Genomic DNA, 20,668 nt, shown 5'->3' with positions numbered 1-20,668 from the left:
CAAACGTTCGGAATTGGAAAAGTATGTACATGTGCAAAAAAAATTTAACAAAAAAACAATTACTTGGGTTACAAAGCATGAATCATTTGACGTGGCATGCATCTAATTAGGCACCTTAAATCGTGATGTAAAAGAACGCAATATAACACCGGTAGGGAATGACTAATTGCTGAACTGTCTGCGGCCTACAAGCGTTTGGCACGACTCTTTCATCCGGTAAATTTCTCATAAGCAATGTGCATGAAAACATGTCTGCTACAAAAATAGACCAAACTGTTGACACACTTTTAGACACAAACCAATAACGTTTGGCCCCTTTCTGTGGCTAAACATTAAAGTCGTGCTTTTAGTAGTAATTTCTATCTTTAAAATATAGACAGTGGTATAATTCACAGCACGCCTGGCCTAATAAAAGCATTTCACCTAATAATTTCGGTCTTTCATGCACTCCTGTTCGGCAAGAAATTAGCTTTAGCATATTTCCAACAAAAATATAGAGCCTTGTGCTAAATGGTTGGGGTTCGAACAAAATAAAAATACATTATAGATTCCTAATAATAAATAGGTTTAACAAACTTCTTAATATTTTAGCAAAAGGGTAGTAGGTTAAATTGAAAAATAGTTTTTTTTAGCCTATCCCATGTGAAAATGGGAGACCGACTTGATTCGGTATGACGCCTTTAGTTGGTCTGGCGTACTATGAATAACAATCTCGTGCTTTCTTGTAAAAGCTTAACTTACAAAATTTATTTTATTCATCTTCGCACGGAAAAGTGAGAAAACTGAAGTGAGCTACAAAAATAAAAACTACACGCAAAAAATCTTAATTTAAACACAATATACATTTCTGTACACGCAGAAAAAACAACAACAAAAAAACGATTGTCATGTTACAATAAAAAAGGATATTCGGCTTCACGATCTTTGTATGTAAAATTGAAGACACAAAAGGGCATTTGAAGACTACAGAGAAATCCGGATCCGATTCACTTAGGTCGGACACATATAGGGACGGAAGGCTAATAAAATTTCACAAAAGCGTAAATTTCCCCCCCAGATTTTAAAACATTAGGTTTAGTTAATTTTTTACCAATATTGACTTGTGACGTCATAGGGGATTAGAACAGCAGCCACGACGTCATAAAAGATTGTCGCGCTCAACTTGATTGTGGAGGGAAGAATTGCAAGTGACGTCACAATGGGCAGCTTAGTAAGGCTTTTGCACATGTCGGATTCGGATAGAATTTTACCATCAAAGACAAGTTGTGGGTCAAGATCCGAAAATAAACCGAAACAAGTCGATGGGAACCGTTTCCAACAAAGGAATTGTATCGGATCTAATTAGAATAGTTGCTAGTTCAATTTAAAACGGGAACAAAGAAAGCAGTTTTCGTGTAACAGTGAACATCGTGGCAGGAACGCGAAATCGACAAACGCATTATGACGTCATAAACGGAAGGTCATTAAAGGTCAAATAAAGAAAATCGACGTGATTTTGTTGTTTTCATGAAGTTAAAAAAAGCTTCTGCTTCAGGGGGTAAACTTCAGGTAAACAGTTTTGGAAAACAAAAAACAAACATGCGGCACTGTACAGTGTCGAGAAAAAGATACAAAGACGTACAACTACACTTCACTTTGCCGCTGTGCAAACTTTAAACAACAAACAAACTGAAACTCTTCAATGGACGGCCTGCTGTGAGAGCGCCACCTTACGGCGGTTTCTGTCGCCGAAGTTTTTCTCCAAATTCATTGTGATTTCCCTCTGGAGGTTTGGACCCTTGTATGAACCTTCAGACTGAATCCAGGGATGAGCTAAAACTTGCTCAGCTGTATATCGCCGCTTGGTGTCGACAACGAGCAGTCTTTGAATAAGATCTTTCGCAGCTGAAAAGCAAAGACAATTTTGTTTGGTGATTGACTGTCTAGAAAAGTGCCATGGTCGACTTAAAGAAGCTCGTTAAGAAACCCGCTTTAACAAAGTCGTGTGTGTAACAAGCGCTATAGTTGACTTAACGAAGCTCGTTAGGAAACCTGCTTCAAGCTTGCAAAGTCGTGAATGTAACAAGCGCCATGGTTGACTGCACAAAGATCGTTAGGAAACCCGCTTTAAACGTTCTAAGTCGTACATGTAGCAAGCGCTACTGTAGACAGCACGAACCTACTACAAAATCCACTTTAAGCTTGCAAATTCGTGCATGTAACAGGCGCTATGGTTGACTGCACAAAGCTCGTTACGTAACTCGCTTTAAGCCTGCCACCAAAAGGATATTTTTCTTACCATCTGAAATATTGTCCCAGTAAGGAGAAAGGAATTCATATTCTCCGAGCTGAATTATTTCAAATAGTTCCTCTTGATCTCGTTCCAGGCTTCGGAATGGCGGGAAGCCGCACAACAGAATATAGGTGATCACGCCTGTTGCCCACATATCCACCTCCAACCCGTAACCTGGTAGATACAATAGGATTCGAAATTATTCGAAACCAAAAAAAACGTGGTATTAAATTGATTTGAAAACTGAGAAGCAATAACATTAGCGGTCAAAACAAGGGGGCTCATTGGAAGGCAGAAACCACTTTGAAAGTGGAATATTTCGGTTAAAACCAACGTTTTTCAAAAATCGGGCTCAAATTTTATGTTTCAGTTTTGGTTTTAACCTGTCAGGAGGTTCGGTAAGGACAGAGAACTTTTCAGAATTAAAAAAATTCCAGCAAAAACCAACAAAACAGATTTTGTTCATTTGTGTTGAGATAAAAAACAAAAACAAAACATGTCAAACTTTTTCGGAAAATTACGTCAAAATTTTATGTGTGCCACAAAACAAACATAAAACATTATTGTGACGTAACAACTCCATTCTGACGTCATGGTCCAATCGTATGTTAGAGTGACGTAATATCTTACCAGTTTCGGCAAGTATTTCGGGCGCAACGTAGGTAGGCGTTCCGCAAACTGTGTAAATCGGTTCCGTTACTTCCATCGCAAGTCCGAAGTCGGCTAGCTTCAACGTCATACTTCCGTCTTTGTTACGCGACACCTGTAATATTATGACGTCATAATACAGTGTCTGTGACGTAACAAACGAACTTACACGTTAAATGTGCTTAGCGTTGTTGTTTCATTTAAATTTAATCGTGAAACTTGCTACTAATTTTAGAGTTAGAAATATTATTTTTTTATTTTTTTATTACGTTTTCCTTTAATTTAAAAGAAAATGTAAAAAGTGAGCGACCAGCTTTTAAAATTAATTGTCTTTTGCTGTAAAACAGGCTTTTTATATTAGTTAGCGGTGATGAACGTATATGTGTATAAAGGATCAACCCTGAACCGTTCATGCAGACCAGCGATCACGGCACACTCATATATAAATCATAATACACCAGGCCTATTGAAGGTGTCAAACCGAATCAGGGTGTTACCAACCGTACCCACATGATTTTCAACACGCCTGTTATTTTCACACTGTTTCGTGTCGCTTACCAGTAAGTTTTCCGGTTTAAGATCTCTGTGTATGATGTTCTTGGAGTGCAGAAATGCAAGAGCTTCGGACAGGTCGGCCACCATATTTGCTGCGTCTCTTTCAGTGAACTTTACACTTTCGGTGATCGCATCGAATAAATCTCCACCCTGTAATGCGAAAAGTTAAAGATTTATGGACATCAAGTACTTTATTATGGTATAACATGCCCACAGTATACAATATAAAGGTGGTTTTCTAAGTGGCAGGCGTAGGCAGATGACTTATACCCTGCGATGTTTAACGCCGACCTTATGTTAATTCCTGTCACATCATTTATACACATTTAAAGCAAAGTTGAGAAAAAGCCTAGTTTTAGTTGAGTTTATTTGACTGGTTCAAACAAATCTTACCGGTACAATTGCACTAAAATATTCACCAAGACAGGGGCGCAACGTTAAACTGTTATAAAGCGCGAAAAAGTTCAGTAATCATGACATTTTTGTTCCAAACTACGACATAAGGCGCCACCCTCTTTCCCTAACACGGGTGGTTAGATTTTAGGTTCCAACTTGACTGGTTCCACCAACGTAGCTTCCCAGTCTTGATATCCCAACGAGCCAACCTCACCCAGTAAAGTGAATGTGCCCTCTGCTTGGTTGAGCCTTATAACGTCTTAACGTTGTGCAGCTATTTTCCGGCTTCACATTATTATTTTGGTAAATATTTAGGGCCAATTGTGCTGCTACGATTTGTTTGAAGTAGTAAAAAAATCGGCTCAACCCGATATGGATGCTTTCTTTATCTTTACTTAACAATGGACTGGTCCACGACATTTATTTAATTGAACTGGATGTCCATGGATTTAAACGGGTTGAGAAACACTCTCCTAGCGAAATATGTATTTACCTTAATGTATTCAAGTACAAGGTAAATCTCATCTTCGGTTTCAAACTCTTCGATAAGACGAACAATGTTAGGGTGATGACAGTTCTTCATAATAGCGATTTCGTTTTCTGTAAAAATAAAATTTTTTTTTGTGTAATGAAAGTGGGTTTTGCTTGAAGACAAATTGTACTCATTACTGGATCAGCCCTGTAGCTTTCATGCAGTCCAGCGCACACTCAAATACAAATCATAGTATACGGGCCTATTAAAGGCGTCATTCAAATCAAAATCCAAAACAGCCGGTCACCAAACATTTCCCATATGGCAAGGCGTAGGCGAGAAAAGTCTAGCCTGCGCCGGGAATCGAACCCACGACAGGAGTATTTTCAGGACTCGCGCATTACCAATAGAGCTACACAGGTTCAATGGAGAAACCGCCGAAAGTTGAATCACAAGCACCGTTGCCTGCCTCGTATGCTGCACATGTCAACTTTGTAGTAGGGGATTGCCAGGTCAGTCATTTATCAAAAATAATAAACGTGTAATAACCTACCTATCATGTCCTCTTTGCCTTTCAACTTGGACTTGTCTATGATCTTCATGGCGTATTCCGATTCGGTATTTCGGAGCCTACATTCCTTCACAACTGCAAAATTGCCGTCTCCAATCGTTTTACCGATTTCATATCGACTCTCGATATCACCCCTGTTGATTATTCGCCGAGATGGGGCCTGTAGGAGACAAACCGGGGGTTAGCAGAAATATTTCTTCAGGTTTTTAAACTAACTATCCGAATGCGGTTCTTGAACTATTTGGATTGTCAACTTTTCAAAGCTTCACAACTATTCAGAATCGAATCGTCAACTATTCGGATCCATAACTATTCTGGTTTCTAAATATTGAAATGCAAATTCGTGACACCCCAACACTATTAATATAAATTCCCACCAATTTGGTTTCGTAACGATCGAGATTCGGTTCCTTAACTATTTGGATTGTTAACTTTTTAAAGCTTTCAAACTATTCTGGTTCCTAAATATTCAAATTTAAATTCTTGACAATTCAGATTCTCGACTACTCATATTCAAAGTATGAAATATTCGGATTCGAAACTACCCGATTTGTAACCGCTCAAACGAACCTTGAATTTTTGGATTCGTCGAAGCCGATCTGTGTCGTCAGCTTTATTCGTGTACGTCACGGGTGAGTGAACATCTTTACGGTCCGCTGCTTCTCTTCTTCGCCTTTCTTCTTCCATCTGCTGCAAAATTCTCTCGTTTTAAAATTTTTGCCACAAAGGTTTTTTAACAATTTTTTTACCTCAATTTCTCGTTTTCTCCTTCGCTCTTCTTCATCCCGCTCCCGTTTCTCTCTTTCAATCATCTCTCTCCTCTCCTGCTCATCCCGGTGTCGCTCCTCTCGTTTTTTTCTCCGCTCATCTTCGTCTCTTATTCGTTTTTTCTGCAAAATTTATTTACAAAAAAAACTACAAGGCTGGCTTTTTTATGTATTTTTTATTTTATGTATTTGTATGTGTTCTATTTAACGATTAACTAGATATACATTGAAATACAGCACTAAAGGTGGCCAGTCGACCGATCAGGCAAAAATTGTAAATATAAAACGAAGAATCAATAGTTTAAAATTCAGCATATTGGGGTTTATATTTCTGACCTTGAGGACAGGGAAACCTTAACACGGACATTTCGAGCTTAAGGGGTAAAAAAAGAACGAATCAAATTAATAGTTGCAAATTACTTCAGAATTCTATACATTGCACCAACCCACAAAACATGAAACTCCTAGATTATATACTTTATCAGTACAGTCGTTTTAAAAAATTTACGTTTTGGGGGGCCTGTGGGTGAACCGCTGGGTCAATCGGGGTCAAACTTCAGGAGGATCAAATTTGGATAACTTGCCAGCATGTGTGTAAATTTGAATAAGTTTAAAGCACTCTTTTTTGACCAAACGCGTTAGATAAAAAACCTCTAAACGAAAACATTTTTTTTTCAGGAAAATATCAAAAACTGTTAACTTACTTCTTCCTCTAGGCGGCGCCTTTCCTCTTCCAGCTTCTTTCTCTCGTTTTCGATCTCTCTCAGTTTCCGTTCTTCGTCTTCTTCTCTCCTTCGCCTTTTTTCCTCTTCTTCTCTTATTCGCCTTTTTCTCTCGGCGTCGTCTTTCTGTCTCTCTCGTTTCAGTTCGTCTTCGAGGTGTTTCAGTTTTCGTTGTTCTTCCATTTCTCGCTCCCGCCTAAAACCGATTATGACGCCATAAAGGTCACGAATGACGTATTGTGTAAAAATATTATGACGACATACACAACTTAAGGCATTACTTTCAGAGTTTTTTTTGATTTTGTTTTTCAAAATCAATCAAGATTCGTAGAGGTTAGGAAATCATAACGTCAAAATACATAATCAATTATACTAAAGTTAACATACTAATAAGGAGTTTTTAAAACATTTTGAAGAAAAATCGCACATCATTTTTGAAACAATCAATCAATCTGTGACAACAACAAATCGTAATCAAAGCGTCTCGCACAGTTTTATCAAATTGCAATCAGAAAGGAAAAAAAGTGAAAACGTAAATAAAGTTTTGTACACGTTCACAAAAATCCCAGTTTTCAAGGGTGCTGATGGAAGTCATGCGTAAAATCACGTGACTAAGCTCAACCAATCAGAAGTGTTCATGCGTCAACATGTGACAATCTTACCTGTAATTTGCCAGGGTTAATTTACTGCGCCTACATATAGGAAATCCGGTAAGAAATTTTTTAACATTGTATTTGATCTATTTAACCTTGATTTGGAACACTAGGCAGAGATCTGTTCATAAGTTTAATGACGAATAAAACGGTCCAAATAGACGTAAAAAGAGACATGCTTTATTATTCAAAAGATTCGGCAAATAATCATTTTTTCATTATTTTGTGTTTTAGTTACTTATTTGGTCATTTGTTTTGTTTTCTGTTTCTAATGATTTCAGTTGGTGTTAGATTGACTTAACTTTATTTGAAGTGTTTTTGACTTATTTTGTGCTCGTTTTATGTTTACTAACTATATGTTTTTGATTCTATTTGAATAAGGCTCCGATAAGGTAGCAAAGAAACTCTCAAACTTATACAGTGTCAAATTTCAGTATCTTTTCCAGAAATACTTTTTTTTCTTCGCTTGGAAATTACTATATTGGTACTCTCTAAACGCGTTTTTGTTATTAACGTTATCAATTATTCAGCAAAGCAATTTTTGTAACTTACAATTGAAAAAAAAATATTTTTTTAAATTATCTTATGCAAGCTGTTGCTGCCAGGCAGAATATCAACTTTACAGAGCTCTTCTGGCAATTGAAATTTTGTAAAAGCGTTAAATACAATTGCCAGAAAAGCTTTATGACGTTTATCTTTGGTATATGATCTTTTTTTAATTTTTTCACCTGAGCCTATGTTATCTTGAAATTGCAAAAGCATTTTTTTTAAATCTAATGTTTCGAACTTACAAATATACTTTTATTTTACTGTATATTTTCCCACCTGAGTCTATCTCTTTCTCTTTTCTCTTCGTCCTCTCTCCTCCTGCGCTCCTCCTCCTCCAATTGTTTCCTTCTTTGTCTCTCCCGCTCCTCCGACTCCCACTGCGCTCGCTCCTTCTTCCTCCTCTCAGCGTCGCGCAGTGATTGGTTGAGGTCGTCGCTAGGGGAATCCCGGTTGCCGTGGCGACGTCTGACAAAAATAACGTTGTTAAATAATCGTCAATTTTTTTTGGGGAAATTTTTAATCAAGAAAAATGTGCAAAAAATCAGAAATTAATTGATTGGAGTTCTCATTACGACTTGTATTTTTAGTTCGCCGTGGCGACGTTCAATTGATTGAAGAAAAATATGCAACTGAAAAAAGTGTCAGTTGAAGATTGTATTGACGTTTCCGTTTAGCACTTTTTAATTCATTCCTTTAGAACTTTTGATCGATCATTTTGAAGTCATTGTTTTATTGGCACTGTGTTTTAAAGGTTACAAAATGTTGGTTTGCAAAAAAAGATGTACATTTCATACAAAAGTGCACAAAAAGTGGATTATAATATTGTTTCTTATTTTAAATATATCTGAAATAAAAAATATACGAAAGGTTGCATATCATAAACAGGTTTACTTAACAGTTATAGATTTTAATTTAGTTTTCAGAAATAAATATATTTTTGTCAAAGCCTGAAAGAATTCGTAAACTATAGACAAAAATAGTGGAACAAAAAAAAGAATTCGTAAACTATAGACAAAAATAGTGGAACAAAAAAATTCTTTCGGTCAGTGAGCTGTAAACTAAAGAGGATTAAATCCTAAAAAAAACTAAAAATAATTAAAAAGGTTTCAATTTTTTTCCTCGGTATCTTAACTCCAGACATTCTGTTTAAGATTTTTATTTTAAATTTTTTCCATGACGTCATCTCACCTTAGCTCATCCTCCAGCTCTTCCTGCTCCCGCTCCCATCTTCCTCTCTCCCACTTCTGCGCTTTGATCCTCTCCTGGTCCTGAAAGCGACGTCGTTCCGTGACTAGTTGGCGTGCGCGGCCCTTTTCCATGCGAGGTGATCGGTAGGTGGCGTCGTTGAAGCGTCTAAAATCGCGCGATTTGGAGAAAATAATTATTCTAGAACAGTTTCGAATACTTAACCACTGTTAACAAGTACTGGACGATGTTTTTTTTTAACTAGTGTAACATCACTACCTTTATACCACTAAAACAATTTAATTACCCAGAATTACCCGAGTCGGCAAAACCCGCTGGTTATCAAGAATCGGTATTACCCGAATCGGCACAACCCGCTGGTATTTAAGAACCGATATTACCCGAAACCTCACCTTTCGCCTTCAGTCGAATCTCCAAGACCCGAATCGGATTTAGAACCCTTCGATTGTTCTGTTAGATGTCTTCTACTCTGTTTATTTTGTTTGTAGGCTTTTTGCAGGTTCTGTCTTATTAGACTTTCTGCGTAAGGCGAATCCGGGTAGAGCTCTTGTAGAACTTCCTAAAGACATAAACGGAGGATTCGGTTATAAATTATAAAATGGATTTGGATAGTTTCGATTCCCAAATTGAAATTGTGAGCTATTCGGTGATGACGTCACGCATGAATGACGTAACAAAAGTTAAAAAAACGCAAAATCCGTAACATTGCAGTTCTAGAAAATAAAACATAAAACAAAATTAATCTATAGTTACGTCATCAAAACGTCATATTACAATAAGAATGAGAACAATAAGAAGCAGAATTCAAATAACAACAAAAATGTCCTATACTAGGCAAGTCATAGCACTAGCAGTTTGTCCATTAGGGTACCTGAACGTCCATAGTGGTTAGCTGTTCACGTCCGACTGCTATGAAAACGTCATCTTCGCGAAAGAAATCCGACACAGACCGAACCTCGCGCCCCTTTAACGTGTACAGCCTGCAACATGAATAGGTGTGAATTTTGACTCAGAAAAATGTAAGTGTTGAACAAATAGGGTATTTTATTACAGTGTCGTTGCACTATAAAAAAATTTTGTGATTGCAAGTGGGTCAAAATAACATGATTTCAGGGGATTTGTCTCAACAAAACAGAATGATATTTGACTGTTTCATAAAAAAACAGGTAAAAATCCTTTGCCTGAATATAAGAAAAAAGAATTAGATTATATTTGAATAAGAAACTGACAATGCTAGTTTATTTAAGGCGAAATATATATTTCTGTTATTTAAGGTAAGGATTAATGCGTTTTACCTGCTTTTTAAATAAAACAGTCTAATACAGTCTTGCATTCTATTGTCTGCGGGAGATTCGTTAAATAACAAAACTGTTTAAGCAGAACAGAATGTTCATATTTTAATAAATAATTTAACAACATTGTTAAGATACACATTATTTTGATTGGAAGCATACATTTAGTGCGTCGGGGATGATGAAACTTAGGTTAGGTTGTTGAACTCACTTTCTTATGTGGTCGTTTTTCCACTTAGGCTGTCCAAGCGCTTCTGAAATATCCGCTACCAGTTGTTCGTAAGTTTGAACCTGCGTTACAAATAGGAAGCAATTGTTTATCATGTACATCATGTAAAATAAAATTTTGCCAAAAACTGCACCGATCAAGAAATACAAGTGGAATATTTCTGCGGTTACGACCACGATGCTGGATAACTTAAGAAAACTGTTAGAAAACCGTGCTTTAGGCGTTTAAAGTCAATACAGTTGACTGCACGAAGCTCAAACATGTTTTATGGTACAAAAATTATACATGAATTTTACAAGCGCTATGGTTAAATGCATGAAACTCGTTTAGAAATCCACAAAGTGTGTAGTCAGGAAACCCGCTTATAACGTGCTAAATCGTGCATGCAAAAAGCACTATTGTTCACGGCACGAAGTTCGTCAGGAAAGCCCCAATTAGCTCGTAAAGTCGTGCATGTAACAAGCGCCATGATTGACTTATAAAAACTCGTTAAGAAACCACATTAAGCCTGTAAAGTTGTTAAAGTGGCCTGCACGAAGCTTGTTGGGAAACATGTTTCAGTTGCATGATATTGTAAATGATTATTAAGCGCTATGGTTAAATGAACGAGTTTAGAAACCAGCTTAAAGGTCTTATGTAAGTAGTTTCACATTGAAATGGTCAACAAACTAACATTAGTTGAAGAGATATAAATCAACAAGCTTACAGCTCTTCTATTTAGTAGAATCGTAATCTTCTTGTGAGGTCGGGTAGGTCCAGCTCGAACCACTGTAACAACTTTCGGTTTCATCGGTGAATTGTCAGAATGAGTTGTGTGTGCATAATCACCTCTAGGGGCTGTCCCAAACGTCATTGGCCGGTGCTGGGGTAAAAAAGAAAAAAGGGTTAAACAGGAAATCACCTTTTGGGTTAAAGTATATTTTCTTAATTTCCATCACAAATATTTTTTTTTATTTGAAACCAAAAATAAAAATGCAAAGGCAAAGATTTAAAAAAGTAGGTTATAACAAAAAAAATGTAATACTTTTCCGAAAACATTTCTGCCGCTAGGTGGAAACGTAGAGCGGAGTCCGTTTCTCCCAGCGCCCGTACTCGTGTGGGGAAAACCCGAATCGGAGTCGTTGAAACCATGATAGGCGTTGCTGCTACTGTTGTTGTTGCTATTGTAGTTTGGTATCCGGTGTCCTGTATGCAAAACAACAGTGGTTGTGTGTCTTTGTGTGTTACTCGAAGAGTTGTGTTGCTTAATACTCGCTACTCGATGAGAAAAAGTATTTGTACTCGTTACGATCGCGAACAGAGTGTTTTAAGTACTCGATACGCACCAAAAACTTAAAAAACTACTCGTCACTTGTTTAAAAAATGTACTCTCTTTGTCAAAAAAACGACTCCATATGTATAATGTATTACAAATTACTCGTCCCCAAACCCAGAAAACTCGTTACTCCTACAGACAAACTCCTCGGCATTTGTACATCGATAGTTTCAGGTACTTAAGCAATATTTAGAAATTGTTTCAGGAGAAGCGGAAATCGCAAAAACTTGTTTCTCTCAAAATGCTACAAAAATTGATCACGAAAGCTGAAAATGCTTGGGCAAAATTGTTTACCTGTCACTCTTACACAACCAATTTAACTTTCGTACATTACCTTACAACAAACCATTGAGTAAGACCAAGTCAATTTGTCATAAACTTATGCTCAGAACTGTTCATAACAGTCAGTGCAACATGTTTCTTACATTTAAAAAGAAAGTAGTGCCTTTCAATAAGCCAATCTAGCTGTCTGCAGCTTATCGTTTATTGGCTCGATGCTCACAAGAAAACCTCCTAATATATCGTCGCCAAGCAAAACGTCTCATTTGAAACAAATTTCCACAAAAAATACTTTTCATTCTAACAAACACACTTAAAGCAACTTTAGTTGTAACTGTTATCAACAGAAACCGTATCTAAAACTATTTTTGTACCAGTAGTGGTTGCAATATATTCAACGTCTTCCTCTCTACGTGACCTCGCGTAACCTTCTACGTCACCGACCACGTGGTCAATGACGTCATGGCGCATCGGACGCGCATGAGTGCGTCTAGAGCTGAGACCGCCCGCTCGGATCTCGGAGTTAAGAATGAAGTCCTCGTGGGACCGGAAGTCCGGGAATTCCCCGTCGGGATAGTCCCGGATCTGGTGACGCTGAAGAAACGATGATTGGATTTTCTCAATGTAGAAGTTGGTTTGTTCGTTTGTGGGGATTTCAACGTCGTTTAAGAGCAGGAAAGATTTCATCTGAACTTTCTTTGGTACTGAAGCTGTGCTTAGAGCCCTTCTACGGGAGTTGACTTTGACTTTTGGGGTCACCCTGATTGGGTTAGTGACGGTGGGTAAACGTTTATGGGGCTTCAAGGGCTTTTTATCCTTCGTGGGTTCCGGGGGCTGTTTCTTCACCACCTTTTTTCGCCCCGCTTCCAAAGTTGGGGCTAACTTCTGCTCATAAGGACTTACCCCTTTTGAACCCAGCGAACCGGAACTCGATGACGTTGTTGATGATGTATTAGTGCGTTTGTCCATAGAAATCCGCTTTTTTTCTTTCTCTGGGTTTTTCTTCACTTTTAATTCTTCAAAATCTTCCGGCGTTCCACTCACACTGAAACACGCCACCTTGCGGTAATAAGAAAAATCGTCTTCGGAACGAACTCCGCTCGATTCCTTCGCCCGCTCGGGCCGCACGTCAATCAAAGGGTCGCTGCCGGCTTTGATTGGCTGCTGGTCGACGGACGGTGCTTTAGTCAGGGCGGGGCTTCGACTCGAGCTGCTGAACAAAAAACGCCTGGTTGCCCTGGCAACGGAATTGGGGATGGTAACCGGTTTTTCATCAGGGTAAGTTTCTGAATTAAAGTTTTCGTCCGGTTCAAAGTCTTCATAACTTGGCGCTGCGTTCTCAAACCGTAAAACCTTCTGATTATCTGCTTCAGAAAGTTTCACACCCCCGTCCCCCACAGTTTTAACCCCACAACCTGGGTCCACTTTGGGGCTTGCTTTTACAACATGGGTCAAATCCAGGGGCGGCACAACCTCCACTGGGGTTTTAGGGGTCAGTTTTACTCGCTGACGTATTTTCACAGTCGATAACATCGGGGTTGCAGATGACCTTGGCGTTGACGTCACCACTGGATGAATGACGTCATTTTTGAAGTTTGCACTGACGTCGCTCACCGCGTCGTTTCTACAGTGGTTGCTATTGGTTACCATCAGAATTTTTTCAGCAAAGTTTCTTCTGAAGCTCGGCTGGTTAAACAGAAGTTGTAATTTAACTAAATTAAAACCCGGTCTTTGATGCAACACAACAAACAGCCAAACTCGTAGTAAAACGCGTAAATAACCTAAAGGTTTAAAAATGGATTAAAACAATGGTTTTATGGATTTTTACACGTTTACTTGGAAATCACTAACTATTTTTTACACCTCCAGTTGAAACTTACAAACAAATCAATGTTGTTAATAAAGAACAAGTCAGACACACCCAGATATGAACACTCCTTGCTTGATTTTCACAAATTTATAGTTATTAGTTGCCAAAAACTAAAACACTAAAAAATAAACCTCAAAGGAATTTCAAACATGAACAGTTACAACCATCTTTCCAACTCAACTATAACCTACAAACTCAATCAGATGTTCAACTCAAACAACAGTAAAACCTACTAACTCAACTCAAATTTAAACAGCTCTGCACATTACGTTGGCATGGCAACCAAAAGCGAGGCGTTGCTACTGACAACGACAATAACAGGTGCAGAAGCTCATAAGGGATATCTATCAGCAACTCTCGAACATCAGTTGGCAATTAATATGTCACATATCTCATCTCTACACAGTCAACAACTCGAAAATCGCGAAACAAATCGATAAATCTGACGAAACGTTGTAAGTTATATCTTCACTGTGAGAGAGTTGAGGGCCCTTCTAAGTCCTTCACGCAGGGTTTTGTAATAAAACTGTCAAGAGCTGGTGGCGATTAAGCGTGAAATTGCGTTTTTCAACAAAAGATCGAGGACTTCGCTACAGTTTAATGAGATATCGGGTTTTAGGTAGTTCGGTTTGATGCTTACCTTATTCTAAAGCGTTTTTGGATTTTCGAAGCAGTATGTATGTCCAATAGGCGAAATAAAATGAACTGAATTTTGTTTGGCCGGCAAAATTTTGGTAAGATGCAAATAGGCGAAATATATTTTACTTCAAATTTTCTTTTTTACACATACAAAGTTCATGCTGCCAACAAAACTTCGCCCATAAGTTATGCCAGGTCTAAGATCCTTAGATTAAAGTTAAACAATCAACAACCACAATCACGTAAATAACTCAATACTCAAAACGCTTCCCTCCGTATAAGTAAAGCACTCAAGCCAAATACTAACAGCAGCGATTTGGACAAAGTCAAACCCAGACAGAATTATACAGAACGCCCAAAAGTAATGACAAGTCAAAAAAGCAAACGATGAAGTCAAATCAACTTCATATCCTGAGCAATTTCAAAACTCACCTAAGAAAAGTACTCAAGTTTCAAAACTCACTAGCCGAAACAGCAGCACTTTGTGCAAAGCGAAAAAAAATCCACACAGAATTTTACAAAACACCCAAAAAGTAATTCCACGTCAAAACAGCTAACAAAGATGATGACAAAACAACCCCAGTCAAGTCAACCAATTAATATTCTCAGCAAATACAATTACCTGCCTATTAAGTAAAATGAAACTCAAGTGGAGTACTAGCAAAAACAGCAGCAGTTTGAGCGAAGTCAAACACACTCACTGGGCTGAAACAATAAAACACTCACCTGGTATCAGTGGTTGGGATTCACAAGTTTCAGAAAAACACGGAAAATTCCTGAAAGGCAGCGATGCGTGAACGCTATCGTAGGCGCTTACGTCACGGTCACGGTTCACTGGCTCATGCAAAACAGCCTGTTGTTTCACGGCGAGATACTGAATCGGTGTAAGAAGCTTAAACGTTTGAAAGTGTCCCGGATGTGGAAATGGATATTCGGGTCTTGCAATCGGTCTGACTATATTCTGAACTGGTGTGGCAAACTGCTTCATTGGTTGCGCGTTATAAGCCCCAGAGGATCTGTTTAATGCAGATTGACTATTTCTGAACCCACTATTAGTTTTTGTGTTATTTTCTTTAGCTTTTGAGAAATTTTGTCCTGGCCTTAAATTTGATACGCTATATTTTAAGTCCTTCGTATTGTTGTTAGACAGTTTTGGTGATTGTACTTCGCTTTTACTGACGTCAGCAGTTTTCGTGACGTCTTCGGTTTTTGTGACGTCACTCACCCTTGAGCCCCGACCAAACTTGTGAGAGTCTGATGAAACTAATTTTGAAGTCCTCGCTCCAGAGCGCCGTTTAGCGGACGAGCTATTAGGTTTATTTTGCCCATTAGGTGTCGTTGTCTTTATAGCTTTAAGTTGAGACAGTTCGGTGTTTCTATACACCGCCCGTGCCCTGCTTCGCCTCGAAACGTCACAGTCAATCGATGACGTAGACGATGACGTCATCAGCGCTCGCAGAAGTCCCAGTTTTGATTTCTTTGTCTGTTTTTTTGGTTTGGTCATTTTCTTTTTTGGTTTTGTGTCTTTGAAGCGAGTTACAGTGAGATTGCTGAAAAAGTTAAACGAAGTCTGAGTGAAACTGCGTTTGGATGTTGTCTTGGTTTTAGCAGGTTTAGTTTTTGCTTTCTTTTTAAAATCATCTTTAGACACATCATCCAACCGAGAGCGCTCTTTCTTTGTCCCTACTGGATCGCTGTTATTTTTCAGACCCGTAGAAATATTTTTCTCTCTTCTATTTGTCACATTTGAATCTTGAATTTGATTTACAACCAAAGTCGGTGGGTTGTTATTTGTACGGTCCGTAGATATACTTTCTACTTCTGCTGTAGTCAAGCCGTCCACGAAATCAATGAAATCAACATCACTTTGTTTTTCATCATCAACATTTTTCTGTTTATCCAAAACATCATTGCAGTTTTGATTGGACACATTGCATTGAGTTTTCGTATCTTTTTGTTCAGATAAAATGTTAACAGTTGTTTTAGTTTCTGTTTGCGCTACAGACGTGCTTATGAACTGGGAATGTTGGTTTTGCCTGTTACAAATCTTGTTGGCAGATTTCGTATCAGTTTCTTCTTTAATGCCATAGAGACGAGTTGTTCTATTCTGTCCCGTTGAAAACTGTCCTCTTGTGCTTTTGTAGTCTACACTGACAGAAGGTTTCGACATAAAACATGTTGCATACTTGTAAGGCTGGTGTGGTGCACTAATTCTTTGTGCGCATTGCGTTTCAATTTCTCTTTCAATGTGTTCATATTTAGTCACTGGAAAAGGTTCTGGGCAGATTGCTTCATTACGCAAAATATTAGGAGAATTGCATCTTTTTGTCCTACAGCTTGCAAATTTCGGACTTGACGTTGCAAATTTAGGAGAAAACGAAATAATCTCGTCACTTTCGCATTGCGATAAGCTTCCAAGATCAATCTTAAGGTCATAATCGGCATTTTTACGAGTATTTATAGTTTCGGAATGATTCGGTAAACATCGGAAACTTTCACTCAACTTCGGACTTCTTCGGCAAATTTCGGAAACGCTCGGCTTTTTATGTTTGATAACATCGCAAGCGGGGCATTTTGACGAATCAGAGTAGAGCAATGTGACCCCACGTTGACCTTTAGGGATGTACTGATTCCAGAGAGGTTTTTCAGGCACTGAATAACTGACAAGTCGGGGACACGAACGTTTTAATTCCTCCACTGAAAATAAACCCCTGTGTGGCATTTCTGCTTACTACGTCAAAATGTTGAAATCGTAAGTCTTGAGAGGTCTTTAATTTACAGACTGAAAACTGTTCTTGGTCAATAGTTTTACCACTTAGAAAATCGGCAAATGGAAAAAATATAGCTGCAATAATGTTGGTTGTATAACCGCAGTGGTGGAATGCGAGGATTCGTATTGTCTTTAATCCTTTCTGCATTCATAAAGATTTGAAAGCAATTTTAAGGCGAAAAGCCACGAAACGAAATCAAATGCTAATCTTCTAAATACTGGGTGACTCAAATGGTCAATTAAGCCAGACTCCAACAAAAGCACAAACCCGGAATTATTGTTTTGCAGCACTTTGGTTCAAAACTGAACAAGACATCTAATCCCGAAACCTTATAACTCAAAAATACAACGAAATTCTGTACATGCAGACGAGCTAGCAATGGCAACTGTACGACCAATCTTTCTTCCTGCGCCTGCACGCACCGAACCAAGGTTTTATAGACGGCCAGTTGCCATAACAATGGGGCGCACGTACGTCTCATCCTTAAAACAAACATCCCAATCAGGGTTTAAGTGGATGCGAGGTAAGATAGCGCACAATTGGAACTGTTCCAAATCACGGCGGACAGTCGAACACCCACCGTGGGAAAATGAACAATCGCGGTGATTCGTCATAATTGACGATGATAGTGACGTAATAATTAGAGACGCTAATTGTTCGCGATAGTGTCGTAACAAAGCGATTGCGCGGTTATAAGTATTGTTGATTAAAATATAAGTTGATTAGAGGTATTTGGATTTAGCTAACCCTAACATATTAATCACTATTGAAACAACACTTAAACACTTTTACACATCAGTTATTGTCTCCATGTAAGAAGCGTATCATTTGCAAACAAATGTACTTCCCATACGAAAAACAGGTACATTTTGCGACCTTAACCTGCTAGCTACTTTTCGTTCGCTCGGTGCCACTTTAAAAAATAACTTACTGCAGTAAACACGGCTAGAAAAAAACGCTGAAAGAACATGTCACATTTAGACATAGTTTTAGCCACTCAGAATAAAAAAACTGCAGCCAAAAGCAAAATTTGAAGCACACAACATAATTCTAGGCAGCTATTCTTACCCCGTCTCCAGTATTGTCTATCTTGCATTTTTACTTCGACACAAGAAACTTTTAATATCAGATATTATCACTTCGACTCGGCAAAGTTTATTACAAAGTGAGACTGGTATATTTGCTAGCACATTGTAACAAGCAACACCACTTGATATTTGAAAGAGGGCGCTTCAAATAAGTAATTGAACTGTAATATTAAGCCTCGTTCGCGCATTGTAATGTATTGAACGGTTGTGTATTACATTTTGTAACGACTTGTTGCGCCTAAACCGGGTTTCCTAACGAACTTCGTGCAGTCAACCATAGCGCTTGGTACGTTTATGACTTTGCAAGCTTAAAGCGAGTATCCTTACGAGCTTCGTGCAGTCAACCACAGCGCTTCTTGCATGCACGACTTTGCACACATAAAGCGGGTTTCCTTACTTGCTTCATACAGTCAACCATAGCGCTTGTTACTTGCACGACTTAAATCGGGTTTCCTAACGAGCTTCGTGCAGTCAACCACAGCGCTCGTTACATATACGACTTTGCAAGCTTAAAGCGGTTTCCTAACGAGCTTGTCGCAGTCAACCATAGCGCTTGTTACATACACGGCTTCGCAAGCTTAAAGCGGGTTTTCTAACCAGCTTCGTGCAGTCAACCATAGAGAACCGAAAACATACAAAGTTAAAACATACAAACATTTTTTTATTGTCCTTACGTGGCAGCCGTCCCCATATGTACTTCTTGCACAACCAAGGACTGTCGGCTTCACCGTCCACTGACTCCAGAAACACGGGCATGACGTCACGGTTATTACGTCATCAGTGACGTCAGTTATAAACCTTAGTTTATTCAGACTTGAAGTTTATTCTGATAAGCAATATGCCATATGAATGAGTAAACGAAAAAGGACATGTTCTGGTAAATAAGGAATGTTTTTTGTATTTTAATCAACTTACTGTAAATCAGTCTAAATATCTGATGTAAAATGTGGTTGAGTATAAGCTTAAACCATGATTAACTGCTCGGGTATAGTTAATCTGTGGAGCCCTTTTACAACTTTTTCTGTACAGTGTAAAACAGGGTTTGGTAGGAAACTTTCGTAACCGCAAAGCTAAGATTTTCTGGTATATCAACCTTCTGAATATTTTTTTCAGTTCTCTTTCTAGCACGTAAAGGTCGACGTTTAACCCGCTAAACGATCTGATATTGAATCCTGTTGATACTTGTATCTGTTGACGTCTAAGTCTGTCAATTTCAAATCAGTATCAAAACCTAAAGATAGACTAAGCACACTGTTTTTCTACAAGACTGAATACAACCGTGTGTTTCTTACGAATGACTACTCTGTCACACCCAGTACAGGCGTCTCTTTCTACAGACCAATTACGTTTACAAATAAAATTTGTTTAACACATATAAGGTGGTCTTCCTAACGAGCTTTAAGCAGTGTAAAAGTATCGAAAAGAGTGTCTTCGTGGGTTCGAAACCCACAATAGGTGAATCTTTTCTGGCTTGGTAATCGGGTTGATTTGCTCGACTCTTGTGGATCTGGTGTAATCTGATTACCTGTTAGTAAAGAGTTAGGCCTACATTAGCTGATAAAATGTTCAAGAACCATTTGCTATTTGTATTTTGCCTTTCTATACTTTCAACCTCCCTAAGTTTTCACTTCTTTCGGGTTACGTTTCCCTATGGTGTTCCTGTTCATTTCACTTCGAAACCTAATTTTCTTCAAAGTTGCGTCTGTGATATCAATAAATCTGAAACAATGCAAATTCATGAATAATATTTTTCCTCTTTATGTAAGTTTTATAATTATTTTATATGTCTCCGACTTGTCGCAAAACCTAGTAAATCACTAGTCTATATACTTTTCTGCATAATTAACTAAAAAGTCATTCCTTAATTTGAACATGCATTTAAGACTTAGCTTGCAAATTTCCACCTTAGAATATTATCAGCTGTACCAAATGCCTCGAAAGTTCTGCAAAAAAATCTCCAAATTTAAAAACCTCGAGCTAACCTAAAATGAATTACAAGTGCGACAGTTACGTTACATTCAGGGGCCACGCTTTTGCCCGCTAAACAAGCACCCGTGTACACGCTACAGCTTAAAGTACTACTTGAAAGCATTGTGTCCAGGGCACTCCAACTTTTAGATTTCAGATAGCGAAAGTCGAACAACACAATGGGCTTTCGCGACAATCTCACATTCGAGAATAATGAACACCTTTGCGTCACAATGCAGGCTCTATAACGCAACAATGGTCCACGAAAATAGGTGTTATTTTAGCTGAATGTGGTTTCCATAGTGCGAGTTGGGTTTAAATCGTGTTAAAATCACATTTGAAATGAAACTTTGTCTTTACGAGTAACCTGGATGTGTATCTTCCAAATATGGTAAATTAAAGCCCA

General features: G+C 38.3%; 2 protein-coding genes across 4 annotated transcripts; both read right to left on the bottom strand.

The window, feature by feature from the left end:
- Positions 1-732: 732 nt before the first annotated feature.
- On the bottom strand, positions 733-19,108 carry LOC145217890 (serine/threonine-protein kinase DCLK3-like). 3 transcript variants are annotated; one of them, XM_080085269.1, is made up of 18 exons: positions 18,969-19,108; positions 11,357-11,517; positions 11,039-11,194; positions 10,315-10,394; positions 9,683-9,791; positions 9,204-9,370; positions 8,794-8,958; positions 7,882-8,070; positions 7,066-7,095; positions 6,386-6,599; positions 5,664-5,804; positions 5,485-5,604; positions 4,897-5,074; positions 4,365-4,471; positions 3,479-3,625; positions 2,903-3,035; positions 2,279-2,446; positions 733-1,884 (listed from the first exon to the last, which is right to left on the bottom strand). In XM_080085269.1, the coding sequence occupies exons 1-18, from the start codon at positions 19,048-19,050 to the stop codon at positions 1,679-1,681; spliced, it is 2,553 nt and encodes an 850-aa protein (XP_079941395.1). In that variant the 5' UTR covers positions 19,051-19,108; the 3' UTR covers positions 733-1,678. The 3 variants fall into 3 exon arrangements, with proteins under 3 accessions (XP_079941395.1, XP_079941394.1, XP_079941396.1); XM_080085268.1 differs by lacking the exon at positions 18,969-19,108 and adding an exon at positions 12,301-13,576; XM_080085270.1 differs by lacking the exon at positions 18,969-19,108 and adding an exon at positions 12,301-13,576 and having other exon boundaries at positions 5,485-5,601.
- Positions 13,558-17,811, bottom strand: LOC145217892 (uncharacterized). The gene is made up of 2 exons (XM_080085275.1): positions 15,162-17,811; positions 13,558-13,612 (listed from the first exon to the last, which is right to left on the bottom strand). The coding sequence occupies exons 1-2, from the start codon at positions 17,155-17,157 to the stop codon at positions 13,587-13,589; spliced, it is 2,022 nt and encodes a 673-aa protein (XP_079941401.1). The 5' UTR covers positions 17,158-17,811; the 3' UTR covers positions 13,558-13,586.
- Positions 19,109-20,668: the final 1,560 nt, after the last annotated feature.

Source organism: Phallusia mammillata, chromosome 3 (genome assembly GCF_965637545.1).
Source record: "Phallusia mammillata chromosome 3, kaPhaMamm4.hap1.1, whole genome shotgun sequence".
Lineage (NCBI taxonomy): Eukaryota > Metazoa > Chordata > Ascidiacea > Phlebobranchia > Ascidiidae > Phallusia > Phallusia mammillata.
The sequence above is the reverse complement of the archived record's forward strand: the minus strand, read 5'-3'. Positions and strand labels throughout refer to the sequence as shown.